General features: G+C 39.4%; 2 protein-coding genes across 6 annotated transcripts; both read left to right on the top strand.

Moving 5' to 3' along the window:
• The first annotated feature begins 553 nt into the window (after positions 1–553).
• SQN (peptidyl-prolyl cis-trans isomerase / cyclophilin-40 (CYP40) / rotamase) lies at positions 554–5305 on the top strand. Of its 5 annotated transcripts, none has more exons than XM_068465334.2 (10): positions 554–910; positions 1499–1999; positions 2175–2262; positions 2394–2446; positions 3094–3198; positions 3453–3528; positions 4046–4083; positions 4176–4250; positions 4330–4437; positions 5061–5305. In XM_068465334.2, the coding sequence occupies exons 1-8, from the start codon at positions 740–742 to the stop codon at positions 4230–4232; spliced, it is 1089 nt and encodes a 362-aa protein (XP_068321435.2). In that variant the 5' UTR covers positions 554–739; the 3' UTR covers positions 4233–4250; positions 4330–4437; positions 5061–5305. The 5 variants fall into 5 exon arrangements, with proteins under 5 accessions (XP_068321435.2, XP_088550909.1, XP_068321434.2 ...); XM_088694783.1 differs by having other exon boundaries at positions 647–910; positions 3094–3193; XM_068465333.2 differs by having other exon boundaries at positions 647–910; positions 5053–5305.
• A 12899-nt stretch (positions 5306–18204) lies between these two features.
• On the top strand, positions 18205–19899 carry LOC137728105 (uncharacterized). The gene is made up of 2 exons (XM_088694780.1): positions 18205–19283; positions 19595–19899. Exons 1-2 carry the CDS (start codon positions 18221–18223, stop codon positions 19630–19632), a joined length of 1101 nt encoding a protein of 366 aa, XP_088550906.1. The 5' UTR covers positions 18205–18220; the 3' UTR covers positions 19633–19899.
• The last annotated feature ends 2502 nt before the right edge of the window (positions 19900–22401 follow it).

Below are 22401 nucleotides of genomic sequence, written 5' to 3'. Positions count from 1 at the left end.
ATGTGTAGTACAACACACTACGATTGAAATATAATCATTGCTGTAAATTTATGACAGCTACAACTCCGTTTTGAACCATTATTATAATGGTACAAGATAATGGATGACCAAAGAACTCAAGAGACTCCTTTTAATTGCTCTCCTCGAGCACCCAAAATTTAGGATAACCCAATTTTAGCGAAAGCTTCAACCCTTGTGTTAAGTTCGATTGCAAAACGAGTTATGTACTTTCTATATTCGTAAGTGTATTTTTCTTAAATTATTAACATATAAATGCAATGCACCTACCGTTTGACCTACCATAAAATATAATTCCTTACGTACCTCTCTCGTCACTTAAGCTAAACGCGAAAGCTTTTATATCAAAATCGAAACTCAATAGAGCACCCCGAACTCAATAAATCCAGAACTTATTTCTTTGTCCATAAAATTTAGAACTTATTGTTTACCCTAAATATCACAACTTATTTTTTTCCCCAAAAATTAGAACATCTCATATAATGACATGACAATTTAAGGGCCCTATAGCAAGTGGCAAATAAAAATAAGAAAAGAAAAGGAAAAAACCAATCAAAATAGAGCGGCATTGAAAAAGTAGGCTCGGGCAGGAGGAGAGACAGAAATAAATAGGGATTTACTAAACTCTGTTTCCCACTATATACACTTTGAGTTTGAGAGAGAACTGGGAGAGACAGAAGAAGAAAAGCTAGAACTCGGAGAGAGAGAGAGAAAGAGAGAGATGGGGAGGACAAGATGCTTTCTCGACATTAGCATCGGAGGAGAGCTCGATGGGAGAATAGTGGTCGAGCTTTTCGACGATGTGGTACCCAAAACCGCTGAGAATTTCAGAGCTCTCTGTACTGGTGAGAAGGGCATTGGCCCCAACACTGGTGTTCCTCTCCATTACAAGGTCCTCTCTTTTTGTTTGCTTTCTGTATTTGTGTTTTGCTATGTGTTTGTTTATCTGGGTTGTTTTTATTTATTGTTTTTGTGATGCAAGATACTGAGATGTTCTTGATTGATATGCAGAAGTTATTGGATTTTGAATTTTTTTTATTGGGTTTTTTTTTTAATAACCTGATTAATCTTTGATTAAGCATATATATCATGCAAAGCTGCAATCTTTTTGCTTTTGTGATTGGGATTGTGTACAACCAGTTTCAGTATTCTGAAGTTCATTTACCATAGGTCTCATTTACTTTCTTGAAAAGTCTCATTTAGTTACTATTGTTTTGCAATTTTTGGACATTTTAACAAAGAATTGCAGGTGTTGATAAAAAAGGGTTAATTGTTTGCTACAATGATGAGTTTTTGCCCTTGTCAGACTGTCTAAACTAAGAGAAAGTTTGTTAAGAAGGCCGAACAATCGGGTTACAAATCAAGCTTGTTTATTTTTGGTACCCAATGTGCTTTTAAAGTTTGTATAGCATTTCTTAAAGCTGCCCTTGGGATAAGTGTATTGATGTTATGATCATATGCTGTTTCCGTGTCATGCCAGGGAGTTCGTTTTCATCGTGTCATTAAAGGGTTTATGATACAAGGGGGTGATATCTCCGCTGGAGATGGTACTGGTGGAGAATCTATCTACGGAATGAAATTCGAAGATGAAAATCTTGAATTGAAACATGAAAGGAAAGGCATGTTATCCATGGCTAATTCTGGTCCGAACACCAATGGGTCTCAGTTTTTCATCACGACAACTCGCACAGCTCATTTGGATGGGAAACACGTTGTATTTGGGAAGGTAATTAAAGGAATGGGAGTTGTCCGCTCAATTGAGCACATAACCACAGCTGATGGTGATTGCCCCAGTATGGATGTTATAGTTGGCGATTGTGGAGAAATCCCTGAGGGAGAAGATGATGGAATGTCTAATCTTTTCAAGGATGGTGATGTTTATCCTGATTGGCCTGCTGACCTTGATGAGACTCCTGAAGATCTTTCTTGGTGGATGACTTCTGTAGATTCAATTAAGGGTTTCGGAAATGAATATTACAAGGTAATGAGGCGTCATGTTTAGTTACAGCCTTTCGTTGATCTTCTAATTTGGTATATTGAGTTATATATCAGGAAACCTATTTGTTAAGGAAACATTGTTCTAGAATGCTTTTGACCAAGCCTCTAACAAAAACAGTAATATCTATACTGAAAAAGGTGTTATTTACTGTTCACAGAAACAAGACTATAAGACGGCTCTTAAAAAATATCGCAAGTCCTTACGCTATCTGGATATATGCTGGGAGAAAGATGGAATTGATGAAGGTGGTGAACTTGCTTTTCTCAAATTATGTTATGTATTTATTTCCTTAGTCATATTGGAATACAAGTTTGCTACCTATTCCAAGGCCTCCAGTCCATCTCATGATTTACTTCGTTTCCCTGTGATTCTGCAGAGAAGAGTTCAAGTTTGAGAAAGACCAAGTCACAGATTTTCACAAACAGCTCTGTAAGTTATCTATTTTTTTTTTAGTGCAACGGGGGGGGGGGGGGAGTTTGGCTAAGCCACACAATGAGCAACCAAAATTGGTATCAAATTCGTCTTCCACGAGATTCAAACCTAAGACCTCTCACTTACAAGTGAAAAGGAATACGACCAGACCGTAGTATTGAGTGGCAAGTTATCTTTTTGTGTTAGCTTTAAAGTATTGTATTTTGAGCTTATTAGTTAAAATTGCAAGGAGGTAGTAGTATGCTATCTTGATACTGGCAGAACAACAATATTATCTGAATTTGGATTGTCAAAAAAAGGGTCTCTTAAAGGTTTAAATATCAAAAAACTGTTGGCTGGACTACAGTAATATGTAGCACTGTTCTGTGTGATCAAGGCTCAACAAAGTTCCGTTGTGTTCAAGTTATCATATTACTTAACTTTCCAATTTAGTCATTGAACTAATATTTTTTAATTAAAGTACTGCTGAAAGTCTTCCTAAATGAACTGTTGTCTTTTGTTTGGAGGGTGGGGTGCAGGGGTGATGTTCTCATGCTCTTTTTTTTCCTTCTAAAACCCTACCTAATACCTTTATTCTTGCCCGATTTCATTGTATTCCTAGTGCCTTTTTTTAACTAATAACCAAGCTTGGTATGTTGTTATAGGCTTGTAAGTTGAAGTTGGGGGATCTGAAAGGAGCACTGTTAGACACTGACTTTGCAATGCGGGATGGAGAAGATAATGTTAAAGCTTTGTTTCGACAAGGTCAGGTTAGTATCTTGAGTTTATACATGCTTGCCAGTGTGGCCCTGATCGATTTAAGCTTCATGGCAGTGCATTAGTTCACTTCCTGGTGCATTTAATTCTATACTTCCCGTTTCTTATCTGTGTGGTCTGGCCTGTGTTGTCATTTACTAGTAAAATTTTAATTTTTTTTCCTTTACTAGTGTGGTTGGTAGTTAACTATGAGATATCAATTCCAATGCTTTCTTGAATCCGAATGACTGTTCCTTGTGCATATCAGGCATACATGGCGCTTAACGATGTTGATGCTGCAGTTGAAAGCTTCAAAAAGGCATTGGATTTGGAGCCAAATGATGGTATGGACAGTCCTTTCTCATAAGCCTGATGATGTATCTTGATACCAGTTTTATTGGTTTGACTTTACGCGATAGGAAGAACCCTCACATCTACGATAAACTACTGGCTAAACAAAACATGGGGTGAAGCCCGGAGCTTTAGCCCGATAGAGTTTCATGAGCCAAGCATTAGTAGATCAAACTACTTGATTTCAGGGAGCATAGCATTGTAGCTGTCATTCAAAAATGGAAAAAAAAAAAAGAAAAAAAAAAGTGTTTTCTTGGGGTGCTCTATAGATAATAACACAGTATACGATAAATGTTTGCTTTCTTTTTCTATAGAGCAATAAAATAAAAGTGATTGGTAATGGAATTGAACAATGTGGATCCAACCTTTTGTATACTTTCAATATGTAGCATTTAGCAGTATTAAATACAAGTAGCAAGAAGTTTCTTGAAAGGACGAAGTGAGAGAATGTTTTTTTTATTAGGTTTACATTTTTGCTAACACTTGCTATGGTTTACTTTTGATGTTCAGCTGGAATTAAAAAGGAGTATGCTGTTGCAAAGAAGAAGGTTTGTATATAAAACCAGACTTGAAAAATTCTGCGACAATAGATGTTACAGTCAACTTACAATCAACTATGTTTTAAACATTTCTTTTGCAGATTGCTGATAGACGTGATAAAGAGAAGAAGGCCTACAGCAAGATGTTCCAAAAGTAGCACTCTGGCTGTCAACTGGTACATCACTGTTTGATTTGAATTTTTCACCTTGTCTGCTGATATTTAAAGCTCCTGCCTGATGTAGTTCCAAATACAGGCTGCTTATTCCTTGAACTTACAAATGCTTCATACCCGAATCATAGCCATTGTCAAGGAATGCAGACTTTTATTGTCACAAGTGCTGTTTTTCGGGAGGGAAAACCAGGTACTATCATAATCTGCCCTATTTTTTTTTTTTCCTGAAACATTGTCTGACATGTTATGCTGGAATCCGACATAAGCATAGCTAATATTTTTTTCGCCAGATATTGTGTTGTTTTACTATAAATTAAGACCATAATTCAAATTTGATTCGGGTTGACATTCTAGTAACAAGTTAGAACTATTTGACGAGAAAATGCTTTCGCTTATGTATATACTGGTATTTAAGTTTCATAAATATTTTGTGAGAATAGGTTAATTCAGTTATGATCATTTATGTTTTGTTGCTTCTATGTTCTGTTTGAATTACACATTTACTGACATAGGGTTTTCCTTTGGCGCAAACTCGTATGCCAAATTTATTATTTAATATAGTAGCATGTTGCCATTGCAAAAGGTCAAATGTTTAGTTTTGGTTAATACGAAAACTACTCCATTTCGTACTACTTCGGTTACAACTCTACTTCATACTTAGATTTGGGTCCTGTTAGCTTCTTGTACATATTTAAAAGAATGTAACTGTGACTGTAATTTAGGAATTCACTCTGAAAGAACTCTTCGTCTGCTGATTTGGTTTGTTCATGGATCGTGAATCCGTGATTTACTTACGTTTTTCCAGTTTTGCAGGTTCCAAATCATCAAGAAAATGCAACTGTAAAGAAGTAAAGATAAAGATCATCTAATTGAACTTCTTCCTTTTTTGTTTTTTGCTTTCCTCTTTTTGGTTCAAGGAAGGCAGCTGAAATTTGAAACTTGCAAAATCCAATGAGTTGTAATCTGATCAAACTTTAAACCAAACAATTTTGTCATGTTACATGCTTGAAGCATTTGTTGGTATGGGGGTGGAGATAAAGAACCTTTTACTTGGACTACGTATTTTGCTTGTTTATGTCATGTGCAAGACTGCAATAGGTATTGTTTTTCCTCGTTCGTGTCGTATTGGCCGCATACTTATTTTTTAATGTGCCACCCGTTGCGAATGGCTAAGCTAATGTGCGAACTCAAGCTGAACTTGAACCTTGTTATCGGTTAGTTTGCTGTCCCGTTAACGAAGAACTTGATTTACAAGTACGCAAATTAATACTACTCGGCACAAAATACACTACTCTACATCTTTAATCTGATCCAATGCAAGAAATAAATGAAAAATCTTTAGCATGCCTTGCAAGTTGAAAGAAAATTAAACATTGTTTCTCGAATTTATGTTTAATTGTGTGTGTGTAAAAATGAAGAGGGAGTTGGAATCATAAGCTAGGTTTAGCTTTATTGGTGCATGAAAATACTAACGTGATTATCAACTCCAAACATTAAGCTCCAATCCCAAACAATACTCCGTGTGAATTTATCTTCTTAACTATTCATGTACAATCTTGCTAGGTCAATATGCGATATTGGTTGTCCTCAATTATTCCAAAACTTGTCCTGTTTCCTCTTCTTCACGTGAATTTCGTCAAAAATATCAGAAGTAATTTTTACACGCCACATTTTTTTTTATTTTTTTATTTTTAACAAACGATATTATCTACACTAACAGAGTGGAAAAGTGAGTTAAAGCCTCACAACAGACTAACAATAATGTGGTTCAAATTTGTCTTTTTAGAAAATCGAACATAAAATCACTCACTTACAAATAAAAAGAAATATTATTAGACCGTATTACTAACTGTCTGCACGCCATTTTTTAAAACTACTAAGGCCATCTCCAACCGAAGGGGGGCCAAATGACTCGTTTTAACCCTTTGACCATTCAAGAAATTAATATTTTAATGAACAGTGCATGGCCATATTTCTTACCATCTCCAACCGAAGGCCAAAGGGTTATAGGGCTCGTTTTAGCCGTCACAAAAAAATCGTCTTCAATCGAGGACCAAAGGGTTATAGTATGGAATGTGAAGAATTGAAATAAAATGAGGTAAAATAGTATGGAATGGTGAAAAATATGTGAGAAATGGTGTAAGAAAAAATTAGAAATAAATAAATAAAAAATAAATAAAAAAAGTGAGCTGGGCAAATAGGAAAAAAAAAAAAAAAAAAAATTAAGTGGGCCAGCCAGCCAGCCAGCCGGTTGGCTGGCTGAAGATAATCAGCTGGTTTGACCCTTTTTTTTTCCGTAGTGTCCACGATCTCTTTGGCTTAGCCCTTAGTTGAAGACGATTTTCGAATTATTTTTAACCCTCTGATCCTCTGAATCATTTGATTGGAGATGGTCTAAGAGGAGTTGTGCTAAAAATGAAAAAAAAATTGTGGACTTTTGTCAAAAACATAAAGAGGAAGGCTGGCGCATTGATTTGTTATAAAGTCGCATCGTTCTGCGGGTGAAAAGTTGGATCTCCGTGGCTCCACAGCAGGGGCCGTGTCGCCCTCTCTTTTATGTTAGACACGTGCACCTTACACACAGACGTTGATCGGTTGATCATCTGTGGGGACGTCTTCTTGTGTTCTTTTTTATTAAGGTCGTCTTCTTGTGCTCTTGTATATCAGTTTAAAATGGGTGATTGTTCGAGTGTTTTTATTGATTTTCTTAAGTTTATATTCATATCTTTTATGTTTTAGGTCTTGTTTGGCACATCGTATAAAGCATTAGACTTGACTAATAATACGGAGTCAGTTGTTTGATATCCTTATTAGATTAATAATTACCGGCTAATTAACACACTCTAAAAACTCAGTACTAATTTGGAGTTTAGAAACACGCTCAGGCTCTTTCCTCTTCGCGCATCGACTCCTTTCTCCGTGCCAAAGCTCTCTCTCTTCTCTCTTGCTCCCTCCGTCTCTCTCTCTCTCTCTCTCTCTCTCTCCCCATGTTTCCCTCTCCAGTCATCAACATATATTCAACGGCATCTCTCGTCGACACTTTCACAGTTTCAGTCCTAGTGCACCAATGACGTGTAGAAAAAAGTAAAATAAAAAAACTCTGATTTATTCTTCTACGATGTTGCTGTCACAAATTAAGGTCCAAGTCCAAAGTCACAACTCCAATTCAGCAAAAGCTTCATTAACATTTACAATTTCATTGGTTGTTTTGCATCTTTGTATATTGAGGAGCCCAAACTCCCGCTCACACCCACACCCCAGGTCCCCGCCGACAAAAATAATATTATAATAAAAAAATTTCGTACGAATTTAGAAGATTCTAAACAATTTCAAAGAAAATATGCAGTAAATTAGAAAGAAGGCATATTTTAGAGAAATCCATGGCGACTATCTCCAGACACATGCAGCGTGGAGTCTTGGATTACTAAAATGGTCATTGTTAATCCACCAAAATCTACGTGTGGACGAACTAACAAACAAGGGCACAACTTAAAATTATAATTGTTAGAAGTATGTCCTAAAACTTCATTCATAAGATAAAATCTATTAGAATAATACAAATGATTAGTCAAACGAAACTAATCAAAGGGGCAAGATCACTCATTAAGATTATCTCATTAATCTTTATAATTCTGAACAATAAATCCATGGATAACGAACAGAGAGGAGTAATATAAAGAAGTTAAATTTGAGAGTGTTGACTTTTTATGTATATTCCTGTAATTTTGGGATTCTTAGTTTAATATGTTTTTTTTTATGTAAATTATTTCTTTCCTTATTGATAGGATTGTAACATCTTATAAACCCCTCCTTGAGAGATGAATAGAACACACAATTATTCCAAAAGAGCATTCTCTTCTTGGCACCAGAGCCTAGGTTAGAAAAAAAAAAATATATATATATATATATAAGTCGTGCACCGTGCGCAGAACCGAGAACCACCAGCACATCGTCAAACTAGCGAGCGACGCCGTCGTTGCTGACCCGAGTTCACTGAGCCGATTCCCGCATCCACCCAGACCAACAAGCGACGCCATCGTTGCTAAGCCGAGTTCACCGAGTCAATCGTTGTAGCCACCCACCATTACCTGCTGTTGCATCATGTGGCCACAAATCGAGGTCCAAAACCCAGAAATTACCGCTGCAAATCCCGATTGAGAACCACCACCTGTGTCTGCAATTCCGTCTGCACCAGAGACGAGACCCGCGAAACGGTTGCTAACCATCTTACCAATCTACAGCCTAACCCGTGTTTTGCAAAACTTTTTTTGTTGTGATCTGCAATTTTCTTGCTTTGTTGTGCTTCGAAGGAAGTCCCAAGCGTAAGGAAAGGAAAAAGGAAAAAAAGAAAAAGAAAAAAAGAAAACAAAAGAGAAATTAAAAAAAAGGAAAAAAAAAAATTGTTTTCTATTTATTTATTTATTTTTTTTTTTGTGCTACTGTTTGTTTTCCAAGGTTTCACATTGTTGACCTCTTTGGTTTGGAATCTTGGCCCTATCAATCACCTCAGACATTGCACTCAACTCATGCAGAGCAATGACACGTTGGACTCGTCATCCCCGCTGTAATGAGTCGTGTGCATTGATTGCCAAAGCTAAGGTAGCTTCTGCAATACAAACAACGATGGTAAAGCTTTAAAAGTTTATGCATCTGTTATGAATAATGCATGGATAATTGATTCCAGTGCTACTGAAATATGACTTGGTGATTCTAGACAAGTACAAACCCAAAAACCATCCACCAAAACTGTTGTAAGTGTTGCCAATGGTAATCCTGTCCCCATTATTGGGGAAGGTGCTGTCTCCCTTTCAAATGCCCTTAATCTTGATAACATGCTTGTTGTTCCTTGTCTTGATTATAATTTATTATATGTTGCTCAAATAACCATCGCCCTACATTGTCTTGTTATTTTTTGGCCTTCTTTTTGTGTTTTTAAGAATATTGGGAATCGCAAGAAGAGTGGTTATGGTATCAGAAAAAAGAGGCCTTACTACTTGGAGTTGACATCGAACAGTACCAGATGTTGACTCAAGCTCTTACTATGAAAGGATTTCAAGGGAAGCCAAATAAAGCTTCGGAGGTTTTGTTGTGGCATTGTCGACTTGGACATGCTTCTTTCGGTTATTTACAAAGGTTGTTTCCTAGCCTATTTGTTAAGAATGACGTTTCTAGCTTTAAATGTGGTGTTTGTGAACTAGCTAAAAGTCATCGTACTTCGTTTCCATCTAGTTTGACAAAAAGTTTTGTTCCATTTATGATAATCCATTCTGATGTTTGGGGACCATCTAAAACTGCTACATTTGGTGGTGATTATTGGTTCGTTACTTTTGTTGATGATTGCACACATATGACTTGGGTTTGTTTGATGAAGTCAAAAGGTGAAGTTACTTCCTTGTTCCAACAATTTCACAAAATAGTGCAAGTAAAGTATAAGTCACAAATATAGGGTCTCAAGAGTGATAATGATGGCGAGTATTTGAACTCTGAACTTCGTGCCTTTCTGGATCATCATGGTATTATTCATCAAACTACATGTCCATACACTCCACAACAAAATGGGTTGCAGAGCGCAAGAACCGTCATCTTCTGGAGGTTGTTCGTGCTTCCTTACTCAAGGGGCGTCTTCCGTCATCCTATTGGGGAGAAGCTCTCACCTCGGCTGCGTATCTCATTAATCGCGTTCCATCCCGATCAATTGATTTTCAAACACCTCTTCAAGCTCTTTCCTCACATGTTGATGCTCCTACAGTTCCAAATCTTCCACCTCACGTGTTTGGCTGTGTGGATTTCGTTCATCTCCATAAACTGCAGAGGAGTAAGCTTGAACCTCGAGCCTTACGGTGCGTGTTTGTGGGGTATGCCTCTAATCAGAAAGGATATCGTTGCTATCATCCTCTGACAAAAAAGTTGTTTGTCACTGTGGATGTTGCGTTTATACGCCTCAACAAAATGGGGTCGTAGAACGCAAGCATCGCCATATACTTGAAACCGCTCGTGCCTTGCGTTTTCAAGCTAATCTTCCCCTCCATTTTTGGGGTGAATGTGTGCTCACAGCCGTTCATCTCATTAACCGTCTTCCCACACCTATTCTTTCCAAGAAAACGCCTTTTGAACGTTTATATTCTACACCTCCTACTTTTTCACACCTTAGAGTCTTTGGTTGCCTTGCTTTTGCCACTGATGTTAATGTGAATCACAAATTTTCTCCTCGTGCCCACAAATGCATTTTTATAGGATATCCTATTGGTCAGAAAGCCTACAAGTTATATAACCTCACCACTCACCAAATCTTTACTAGTCGTGATGTTGTCTTCCATGAAAACATCTTTCCTTATCAAACCTCGCCTTCTTCTTCCCCTCAACCTGTGTCTTCACCTGTCCCACTTATTTCACCTCACTTACCTGATCTCGTGTCACCCCCCTCCCCCCGACCCTATGATTCCACTTGAGTCGTCCCCTTCTGCTGATGCCGGCTCTCCCACACCTCCTGCACCGCTTCCTGCATCTGCTGTTCCTGACCTCCCAACGTCAGCGCCTGCTCCTGCCCCGGTGCTCTGTCGCTCTAGCCGTCATTCTTCTCCGCCACCCAAGTTACGTGATTATGATTGTCCTACTCTCAAGCTTACCTAACCACATCCTCCATCGTCTTCGTCGTCTGGTCACACTCCAGGTACACGGTATCCACTCGCTAATTACCTTACTTACCATCGTTTCTCACCTGCACAGCAATCTTTCCTTGCCCATATTACTCAACAGGTTGAACCCCGGAGTTACGAGGAAGCTGCTCGTTTTCCTCATTGGCAAGCTACCATGGCTTCTGAATTAGAGGCATTGGAAGCTAACCAAACTTGGTCTCTTACTTCCCTTCCCCGTGGCAAAACTCTCATTGGCTGCCGTTGGGTTTACAAGATTAAGCACCGTTCTGATGGCTCCATTGAGCGCTATAAGGCACGTTTGGTTGCCAAGGGCTATACCCAGCTTGAAGGTGTTGACTTCCATGACACGTTTTCTCCTATTGCCAAGATGGTCACTGTTCGGTGTTTATTGGCTCTTGCTGCTTCACGACAGTGGTCTCTTCATCAGTTAGACGTTAACAACGCTTTTCTTCATGGTGACCTTCATGAAGAAATTTATATGACTCCTCCTCCAGGTTTTCGGCGACAGGGGGAGAACTTGGTTTGTCGCCTCAGCAAGTCTTTATATGGGTTGAAACAAGCTTCCCGTCAATGGTTTGCAAAGTTTTCTGACTCTATTCAATCCGCTGGTTTTGAACAATCCAAGGCTGACTACTCGTTATTTACCCGGAAACAAGGCAAGTCTTTTACAGCCCTCCTAATTTATGTTGATGATATTTTGATTACGGGGAATGATTCGAATGCTATCGATGCCCTAAAACAGTTCCTTAATGGTCGTTTTAAAATCAAAGATCTTGGCAATCTAAAGTACTTTCTTGGGATCGAAGTATCACGTTCTAAGAAATGAGTCTTTATTTCCCAATGAAAGTATGCTTTAGAAATATTAAAAGATGGAGGTCTTTTGGGAGCTCGCCCCGTTGAATTTCCCATGGAACAAAATCTTAAGTTATCAGACAATGGTGCAATTCTCAAAGACCCGGCACAATATAGAAGATTGGTGGGGCGTCTGATATACCTAACAATCACTAGGCCGGATATAACCTATTCCATGCATGTGTTGAGTAGGTTTATGCATGAGCCTCGCACACCACACATGGAAGTAGCCCTTCGGATTTTGAAATATATCAAAAATACACCTGGACAAGGTTTGTTCTTCTCTTCTGAAAATAATTTGGCCTTAAATGCATATTGTGACTCGGACTGAGCAGGTTGTCCAACAACACGAAGATCAACTACGGGGTATTGTATTTTTTTGGGCTCTTCATTGATTTCTTGGAAGTCAAAAAGACAAAAGACTGTGTCTTTATCATCAGCGGAGGCCGAGTATCGAGCCATGGCTGGAACTTGTTGTGAATTATCATGGCTACGATATTTATTGAAAGATCTAGGTATACTGCATCAAAGACCGGCTCTGCTCCATTGTGACAATAAAGCAGCTCTTCACATTGCTGCTAACCCAGTTTTTCATGAGAGAACTAGGCACATAGAAATGGACTGTCACTTCATCCGGGACAAGATACAAGACGGTTCAGTTGTTACGAGATTTGTTCCTTCTTCCAATCAACTTGCAGATGTACTCACGAAGCCATTAGGGAAGGAAACTTTCTCAAAGATCATTCACAAGTTGGGAGTTCTCAATATCCACTCTCCAACTTGAGGGGGAGTGTTGAGAAGTCAATGATATCATTCCTGATATCTTGGTTTAGTTTTAGGAAACTATCTTGTAAATTGTTTGTAATTTATTTGTGATTATCTGTAAACCCTAGAATGTAGGATAGGTTACTTCTTCAGCAAGTACTCTCTTTGTATAAAGTCTCTTAGTATCAATTGAAGAAATTAATCTTCTGCAAAATATTCTTTGCACTTTTTACAGATGTTGGCCCAGTTCCATATTGGTCTCAACAGGAACATTAGGAGCATAACCTCTTCATATGTTTACCAAACTTACCAGGAAGAGTTCCAAGTGGCCCTGAGCATTGAGCAATCTTTTAGCAAAGGACCAAGTGAAGTAAGTTTTGAGCCCAGGTGACCGAGGGGCCAGTTTCCTGTGGGTGGCTCGAGATAGCAACCGTCATTCAAAAGAAGTGGTCAGAGTTATGGTTCCTCTAGCAGAGGTTTTAAATCTGGTACCCCTCGATCAGGAGGGCGATCATCAGGGAGTTCTTGTTTCTCATGCAGTGTGCAATCAGACAGTTACGGTAGAGTTGACTACCCTCTTTGTCGGCCTTGTAACCGACCTCATGAGGGAGAATGCAGGCAGGGCACCACTCAGTGCTTCATTTGTAGACAAACTTGTCATTTTCAAAAAGAGTGTCCGTTTGCATAGCAGGATGAAAGAATGGCATCAGTGATTTCCCAGCTTACAGGTGCGTGGGATGCATCATGTTAGCATAAACTAGTGCAGGCTATATGTTTTTCAAAATGGGGGTTAAGTTAGCATTTTTCGAGTGTTTCGCCCCCATGACCTAGTAGTTCGTGTGTATGTCGAGGCATTTCTAGCAACTCTGGCAGTTTCCAACAATGTGGGGAAGTTACGTTATCTATATTTTGTAATGAAGTTCCCATTTTAGGATGGCAACTACTTTCCTTTTACGCTTTGAATTTCTATTATGATATACGTCTATGAGAAGCTTGTAAGTTATAAATGTGCATATTCTTCCAGGTTAGAAGACCGTGATACTCCTAAACATAGGCGAGATTTTGCCCGATTTTCGAGGTAGGATTGGGCCGTGTCATCAAAACCCTTCTTTGTAACAAAAAGCAAACAAAAACGTCAAATCATTTGTACTATCTTCGTAATAGAGATGAAACTAATAAAGGTAAAACTCATATATGTTGTTGGACTCTACTTCTATTGGAAAGATAATACAGATGATGGTACAAATAGATAATAAGTATAGCACTACTCGTTAATTATGCATTGTTCATTATTCAAGACAAAAAAATTGTGTAATCGTAATACCACCTAGCATCTGATGCGGTATTTGTAACATGAAAGTCAGATGGTGTTATAAGTAACCGTTTTTCGTACTTATTTCTAACATGAACTTCATTGAGAGGAACATGTTTAAGTAAAATTATAAAAGTCCAATAATTTCGATTGTTAAGAAGATATGAAGAAAATGAGGCATGCGCAGACGACGACCAACATCACAAAGCTACACTACCATAGCCACCCCAGGAATGGACCAAATGCATTGCTATGAAGCTGAGCAGCAAGAGCACCACCGACACCATTACAACACAAATGGTCACTAAATAAAATTACATAACCACACAAATTCCAAATCATAATCAAAACCAATCCTAATCACACAAAAACCAAAGAGAATATATCAAAATCCAAACAATCCCCAAATAACCCATCAAACCAACTAAATAAGTTCTTATGTCATCTTCACCACGGGAAAACCAGCAAGGACAAATTTTTGACACTGATGAACCCAACAACTATGTAAATAACACCATAGAAAGCGGCAGCACATAGACCCAAATCGAGGGAATGGTTTTCACACATTGCACTAACATTAGAAAACTCGTTTGACTTGTCTAATTTGCGAATGTCATCATCATGTCAAACAATCGTATAGCAATTTTTTCCCCTCAAGTATGAGAGATTTTTCAATGTACACGGAACATGAAGTGGTATACCACATGTCTCTATACTCGTGTGACTTCTCTTTTATATTCATAACTGATTGCTTTTGAAGAAATAACAAAGAGTTGGTATACAAGTTCTGAGACAGTAGTCTAAGCCAGTTGACAAAGTTAAACGGTGATATTGTGTTGATCATGTCTTGTGTATAATCTTATTGCTATTTGTAGATTGAAGAAGTTAAGGTTTCACTATAAAATTAATTGGCAATTTGAAGAGTAGCCTAATTTACTTAGAAGCCTATGCAAGGTCTCTCCTCTCATCAATATGAGATTCAATCTCAATACGCCCCTCACGTGTGACGAATTTTCAAGCCTAGCATGTGGACAACACAAATTAGGTAATATGGAGCATGTGTGATTGTTGAGCTTCATATGTGTGGCAATATGCTCTAATACTATGGAGAAGTTTAGGTTCCACTTTAAAATCAATTAGTAATATAGGGATAGCCCAACTTAGTTTTATTTTATTTTTTAAGGAAACGATAGTAGATTTTATTCATAAACAAAGTCATACAATGAATCGAAGAGATTACAAGGATGAGGAACAATCCTCAGCTAGAATATCTACGATAATACTAGGAGAAGACCCTACCCATTCACAACACTGATCCAAAGTAAGACCGAGACGAGCTAATCAATGAGCAGGCCCATCGGCTTGACGACGAATGTGGGAAATAAAAGCTTCAGTGACTATCAGAGAAAGCATTTTGATGCCTTCGATTGATTGCCCGACGAATGACAAATTAACCAAAGAGTCTCGCAATGCATCGACAATCTGAAGCGAATCAAATTCGGATAAAATATTAGTAAAGCCTCTTTTATGCGCCCAAATCAAGCCAATTCTAACAACCATAGCTTCCGACTGGAGAGGTGAGAAGACATAAAAAAAATTTCCAACACTTTGCGGCCACAAAATCCCCATAAGCGCCTACAATTAACCCAAATCCCCCTAAGTTCTTATCACAATTTCAAGAGCCGTCGATATTGAGCTTGAGGCATCCAGAAGGGGAACACACCATTTTGCCAAAGAGTGGCGAGAGGGAAAAGAAGAGATTTTCACCTCATTAATTGACATAAAGTTGTGCCACCACTGGATTGCCTGAGCTATAATGACATCTGGAGGATCACACTTGCTATTCCTAAGCATCTCATTTCTTGCTCCCCAAAGAGCCCAGCAGATCATCATAAAAGACTCAAACATCGCCAGTCTAATCAATTCTGCAATATCCATTACCCAGAAAAGGAATGATGGAGGAGAAGAGCCATGTAACAAGCTCCCAAAGTGGGAGGATAGCCAAGCGCATTTAGCAAAGGGGCACTCCATTAATGAATGGAGAATTGACTCCTCATGATGGTTTCACATCACACACGGCATATGTCATGATGTGGCGCATGACGAGATTCAATTTAGTAAGGATAATGTTGTTACAGAGTTTCTATATACATGCTCTAACTTTTGGAGGAACGTTGGCCTGCCAAATCTTGGACAGAACCCAATGGGCAGACTAGGATAAGAGGAAGAAGAAGCACCAGAGTAACTCGGTTGCATCCACTCCCGAGCCAAGTGGTAGCCACTCTTAATCGTAAACTTCGTCTTGTTTCGTAGTGTCAAATTAGATAATCATCAAACTACCTTATGCTCACGAGAATAGACTAAAGAGAATTAACTGCCGTCTCGAAAAAAAGAGAAGTCAACAGTTCAGAATTCCATTTTCTAGCAGTGGGTTCAAATAATTGGTTAATCGTCTGGAGAAAGCAGTCCACCGGTTTGGGTGAGAAAATCCGAAATCGAGTCGGTAATGAAATCTACTGGTCATCCCAGATATGTCAGTCCACTCTTTGAACACCCAATAGGTATGCCAACTTAGATTGCACCGGACGCGTGATGTTTTGACTAAAACAAATCTCACTTTTGAGGAGATTAACTTTCTGGCCCGAAGCACATTCATATGAATTAAGGATCTTAGCAATTTAAACGTATTCAGCCTCATTATCTCGATAGAAAAGCAGATTATCATCAGCAAATAAAAGATGGTTCACAATCGGGCCATCGAAACAAATAGAGACGCCCTAAATTTTACTTTCCATTTCCCGTTTAGCAATGAGGGCGAACAAACCTTCTGCACATAAACAAAATAAGTAGGGAAATAAGATCCCCCTAATGGAGGCCACGAAAGGGAACGAACTCTATCATCAAATCGACGAAACGAACTCTATCATCAAATCAATCCATTTTAACGAGAACCTAGTCTAGTTGGGATGCTTCGGAGGTAGTGCCATTCAATTATGTCGTAGGCCTTACTAATATCCAACTTCAAGGATAAGAACATTTTCTTTCCATGCCATTTCTTAGAAAGAAAGTTAGAAATCATTGAGGCAAGCAACAAATTATCCGAGATAAGTATTCCCAGGACAAACGCACTTTGGGCCAGTGAAGTGATACGGGTAAGGATGAACTTAAGCCGATTAGCCATGACCTTCGATGCAATCTTAAATTAAACATTGCAAAAACTTATGGGTCGGAACTGAGCTACATCCTTGGGTGCTTTCACTTATTGGTCGAACTTTCTGTTCTTAGCTCTCTGATGAAAAATTCAAGTATTCATGTCCCCTTATAGTAGCCATAATACACAAGACCTTTAACCCCAATGAGTTTCTTCCAAACCTACTAAGACGTCCAAATGATCCAAGTGAGCCTTCTTAGCGATGGTAGCTTCTGATAACGGTTGGGCTAAGATGAAGCCAAGTTTCGAGCGGACAACATTAATCTCATCTTGACACCCCTTGAAAACCACATGTTGCCATTTGAGGAGGGCAACCCTAGTAGCTTAAATTTTTTGGAGTACTTGGAATATTGGAACTCCAACCACCAGACAATCCTAGGCATCCCTAATAATAGCTTCATAATCCTTATGGCTAGCCCAAATCTCCTCGAATCTGAAACCATAACGACATTTCTCCTATGCGCTGGCTACCTATCCATGGAGAGAATAATTATAATGTGATTCGATTTGCTAGGATCAAGGTGGAATGTCGTAGCATTAGCGAACAGGGATTTCCAATCAAGAGTGGCCAAATCCAGGTCCAATCATTCTTTAATTCCCCCCGAATGAGTGGTCAGCCAGGTAAATTGGTTACCAGTAAACCCATGATCCAGAAGATTGTAGTCACTAACCGTCTCCCTAAACTCAAGGATTTGGTTGATCGGTCGTGTAGGTCCACCCTTATTCTCACTAACACTCAGCAGCTTGTTAAAGTCTCCTCCCACCACCCATGGTAAGGAACATGAAAATGCCAAAGATTGAAGAAGATTCTAGGAGTAAATGCAATCAGTCGTAATAGGGTTGCAGTAGAAGCCTCTGAACCACCAATGAAGATTGAACGTCTAGTCCTGTTAAAATGCAGGAAATAAACATGTTGGAATAATGGTAGGCTAGTCAATTTTCTTGTTCAAAGTTAGGCAAGTTAGGTAGTCAAGCAAGATAGGTAAGTTAGGCAAAATTAGGCTTATGATCTTTTTCTTCCCTATATATATGTTTCATCTTGTAATTGTTGATATCAAGCAAATATACATCAAAATTCAATATGATATCAGAGCTGTGATCTGAAAAAAAAAAAAAAAAAAAAAAAAAAACCACAAAACACAACTCTAAAGCAGCCACGAGGTCAACCATTCTAGGCATGGCCTCTCATTCAAAATGGGAAAGTCCCAACCACCCGCTCTATCTCCACCACTCGGATCAACCTGGTGCAATCCTCGTACCACAACCATTGGTGGAAGATAACTACAACACATGGGTTCAATCCATGAGTATGGCCTTAACGGTCAAGAACAAACTTGGTTTTGTTGATGGGACGATCAACAAACCAAGTGAGGATAATTTTGAGGAGCTACAGCAATGGAATCGCTGCAACAACTTGGTCAAGACATGGCTACTAGGCTCCATGTCAAAGGAGATTTCAGGGAGTGTCATCAACTACAAGGATGCTCGACAAATGTGGACCGATCTGCAGGAGAGGTTCTCACATGTGAATATAGTTCAGCTGTTCCATGTTGAGAACGAGATTCATGATTGCGTCCAAAGCAATATGAGTGTAAGTTCTTACTTCACTAAACTTAAAAGTTTATGGGATGAACGTGATACTTTGTGTTCCATTCCAGCATGCAGTTGTGGAACAAAGAATGAGATGAACTCATATGTTGAAACTCAGAAAACCATGAAGTTCCTTATGGGACTGAACGAATCGTATGCTACGGTTCGAAACAATACTCTTCTTCTCGAACCACTGCCTACGGTGAACAAGGCATATGCATTGGTCCTTCGACATGAACGCCAGGCAGAGGTTTCCAATGGAAAAAGCACACAACTAGAAACTGCTGTCTTTGCAGTGAAGAATCTGTCGCGAGAACCTACACCTGAAGACAAGGAGATGCGATGTGGAAAGTGCAATAAAACCAATCACATCACCAAAAATTGTCGTGCACATCTCAAGTGCACTTTTTGCGGATGGAAAGGCCACACCTTCGATTTCTGTCGAAAACGGAAAGCAGCCACAGAGACCGAATCCAATCGTCTCTTTTCTTCAAAGGGCAATCAAGTTTCACAAAGTAACAAGCAAGAGACAGTGCCTAATTTCCCGTTCTCTCAGGAGGACTGCAAGCAAATCCTTCAGATGTTGAACAAGAACAAATCATCATTTGCCAATCAAGTCAGTAATCCTCCTAGTCATGAAGAACTTTCAGGTAAAGCCTTCTCTTTTCCATGTAAAGGAACCAAAAGTATTTGGATCCTGGACAGTGGTGCCACGGATCACATAGTTTGCAGTCCTAGTCTCCTTACACACTCACGAGCTGTTGAAAATCATACAGTTGAACTGCCAGATGGTTCCGTTGCCAAAGTCACTCACATTGGACAAGTTGTTTTCTCTCATAATCTTATCCTTGAAAATGTCCTATGTGTGTCGTTCTTTAGGTTGAATTTAATATCTATCAGTAAACTAGCCTATGATTCCTTATATGTCACCATTTTCTTCACCCAATTTTGTGTCATTCAGGACCTTCGCTCGGGGAAGATGATTGGGACAGGAACTGAAAGGGATGGACTTTACTACCTCGACCCATCAAAGAAAGGAACATGCAACAATATTCAAACCGTCTCACCAAAGCTTTGGCACCAACGCCTAGGACACCCATCTCATAAAGCCACTTCGTTATTACCTTTATTTAACAATAAGGCTTGTGATTTGGAAAAATGTTTAATTTGCCCATTGGCCAAACAAACAAGATCACCTTTTCCTTTGAGCTCTATTTCTACCAAATCATGTTTTGAATTATTGCATATTGATATTTGGGGTGGTTATCAAGTTGCTTCTATTTCAGGTGCCAAGTATTTCCTTACCATCGTAGATGACTACACTAGAAGCACTTGGGTTTATTTGATGAAACATAAATCTGACACAAAAGACATTTTAGTCGGATTCATTCAAATGATTGAGACTCAATTCATTACCAGAGTTCAAATCATACGAAGTGACAATGGCCCTGAGTTTAAGCTTGAGCAATTTTATGCTCTCAAAGGCATCATACATCAATCTAGTTGTGTCAACACACCACAACAAAATGGTGTTGCCGAACGTAAACACCGACATTTGCTCAATGTTGCTCGGGCTTTGCTCTTTCAAGCTTGTTTGCCAAAACGTTTTTGGGGGGATGCAATCTTAACCTCAGCTTACCTCATCAATAGAACACCCACTCCACTTCTCCAAGGTAAAACACCTTACGAAAAACTGTTTTACAAAGCACCTAACTATTCCCATTTAAAGGTTTTCGGTAGTTTATGTTTTGCTTCTACACACGCCCAAAGGCCCTCTAAATTCGACCCCCGTGCAATCCAATGCATTTTTCTTGGGTATCCTTATGGTCAAAAGGGTTATAAATTGTTTGATATAAAACACAATAAGACTTTTGTTTCTAGGGATGTTGTTTTTTTTTGAAAATCATTTTCCATTCCAAAATCATACCACTTCCGCTGCCCCGTCTCCATCAAACATTACACCCTCATCCATCACGTTTGACTTGACCTCTCCCATTGAGTCGCACTCAAGCCTTGCACCCGAAGACATAAACACCACCTCTCCCACACTTACCGACATCACACCACTCTCATCTCCTTTACCTACTACAACTCCACCACCAGATACCTTATCAACACCTTCACCACTCTTACCCACCTCCACATACCCTACACATACTCTACCCTCTTCACCACCTCCAACCACTCCATCACCAGACCAACCACCTCCACTCCGTCGTAGCACTCGACCAACCAAAACTTCCACATTTTTGCAGGACTTTCATGTTGAGGTGGCCCTCCCTTCCCGTGTTGCTCCCACATCTTCCACAAGCATGGTCCAGTCATCAGGTACATCTCACCCCATATCTCATTATTTATCTTATGACCATGTATCCCTCACTCACAAAACCTTTCTCACAACCCTCACCATTATCAAAGAACCCACCAGTTTTTCGCAGGCTGTTCAGGATCCAAAATGGCGTGACGCCATGCAAAAAGAGATTGTTGCCCTTCATGACAATCGCACTTGGACTCTTGTGCCCTTACCACCTCACAAACATCCCATCGGTTGCAAATGGATCTATAAGGTGAAGCTTAAACCTGACGGCAGTGTTGAACGCTACAAAGCTCGTCTCGTTGCTAAAGGCTACAGTCAAATTGAGGGGCTTGATTATCGGGAAACTTTTGCTCCAGTTGCCAAGCTCACCACCGTCCGCGTCCTCCTAAGTATTGCCTCCATACGAGGCTGGCATCTTCATCAACTTGATGTGAACAACGCATTCTTGCATGGTGACTTATACGAGGAGGTTTATATGTCCCTGCCTCCTGGGTTCGGACGAAAGGGGGAGACACGAGTATGCAAATTACACAAATCCATTTATGGTTTAAAACAGGCCTCGAGACAATGGTTTATCAAGCTGTTTAGTGCTCTCAAGACTGCTGGTTTTCATCAATCATGGTCAGATTACTCATTGTTCGTCCGAAACCGTCAAGGCAGTTTCATGGCATTACTTGTGTATGTTGATGACGTGATACTTGCAGGTAACAATTTGAGAGAAATTGAAGAGACTAAACTCTTCCTTTCCCAACATTTTAAACTAAAGGATTTGGGAAAACTCAAATACTTTTTAGGGATAGAAGTTGCAAGATCTAAACAAGGGATTGCCTTGTGCCAACGCAAATATGCGTTGGAGATACTAGAAGATGCTGGGTTCCTTGGTGCGAAGCCCTCACGATTACCAATGGAACCAAACCTGTCCCTTACACAAACTGATGGGACGCTCCTACATGATCCTTCTTTATACAGGCGACTCGTAGGGAGGCTGATTTACTTAACCATCACGCGACCTGACCTGACTTATGTGGTTAATATGTTGAGCCAATTCATGGACAAGCCACGACAACCACACCTTGAAGCGGTGCATAAGGTTCTCAAGTACATCAAACAATCTCCTGGACAGGGAATTCTTTTGCCTTCTACATGTTCACTACAACTACAAGCCTTTTGTGATGCTGATTGGGCTCGGTGTAAAGACACTAGAAGGTCAATAACCGGTTATTGTATCTTCCTTGGACAAGCATCGATATCTTGGAAAACGAAGAAACAAAACACAATATCTCGTTCCAGTGCAGAGGCAGAATACCGTTCTATGGCTACTACTTGTTGTGAAGTTATATGGCTAAGAAACATTTTGAAGGACTTGCAAGTAAATCATGCACAACCAGTCACAATGTTTTGTGATAATCAAGCTGCCATGCACATTGCTTCGAACCCAGTGTTTCATGAAC

Source organism: Pyrus communis, chromosome 5, assembly GCF_041283825.1.
Source record: "Pyrus communis isolate YQ-2024b chromosome 5, ASM4128382v1, whole genome shotgun sequence".
NCBI lineage: Eukaryota > Viridiplantae > Streptophyta > Magnoliopsida > Rosales > Rosaceae > Pyrus > Pyrus communis.
The sequence above is the reverse complement of the archived record's forward strand: the minus strand, read 5'-3'. Positions and strand labels throughout refer to the sequence as shown.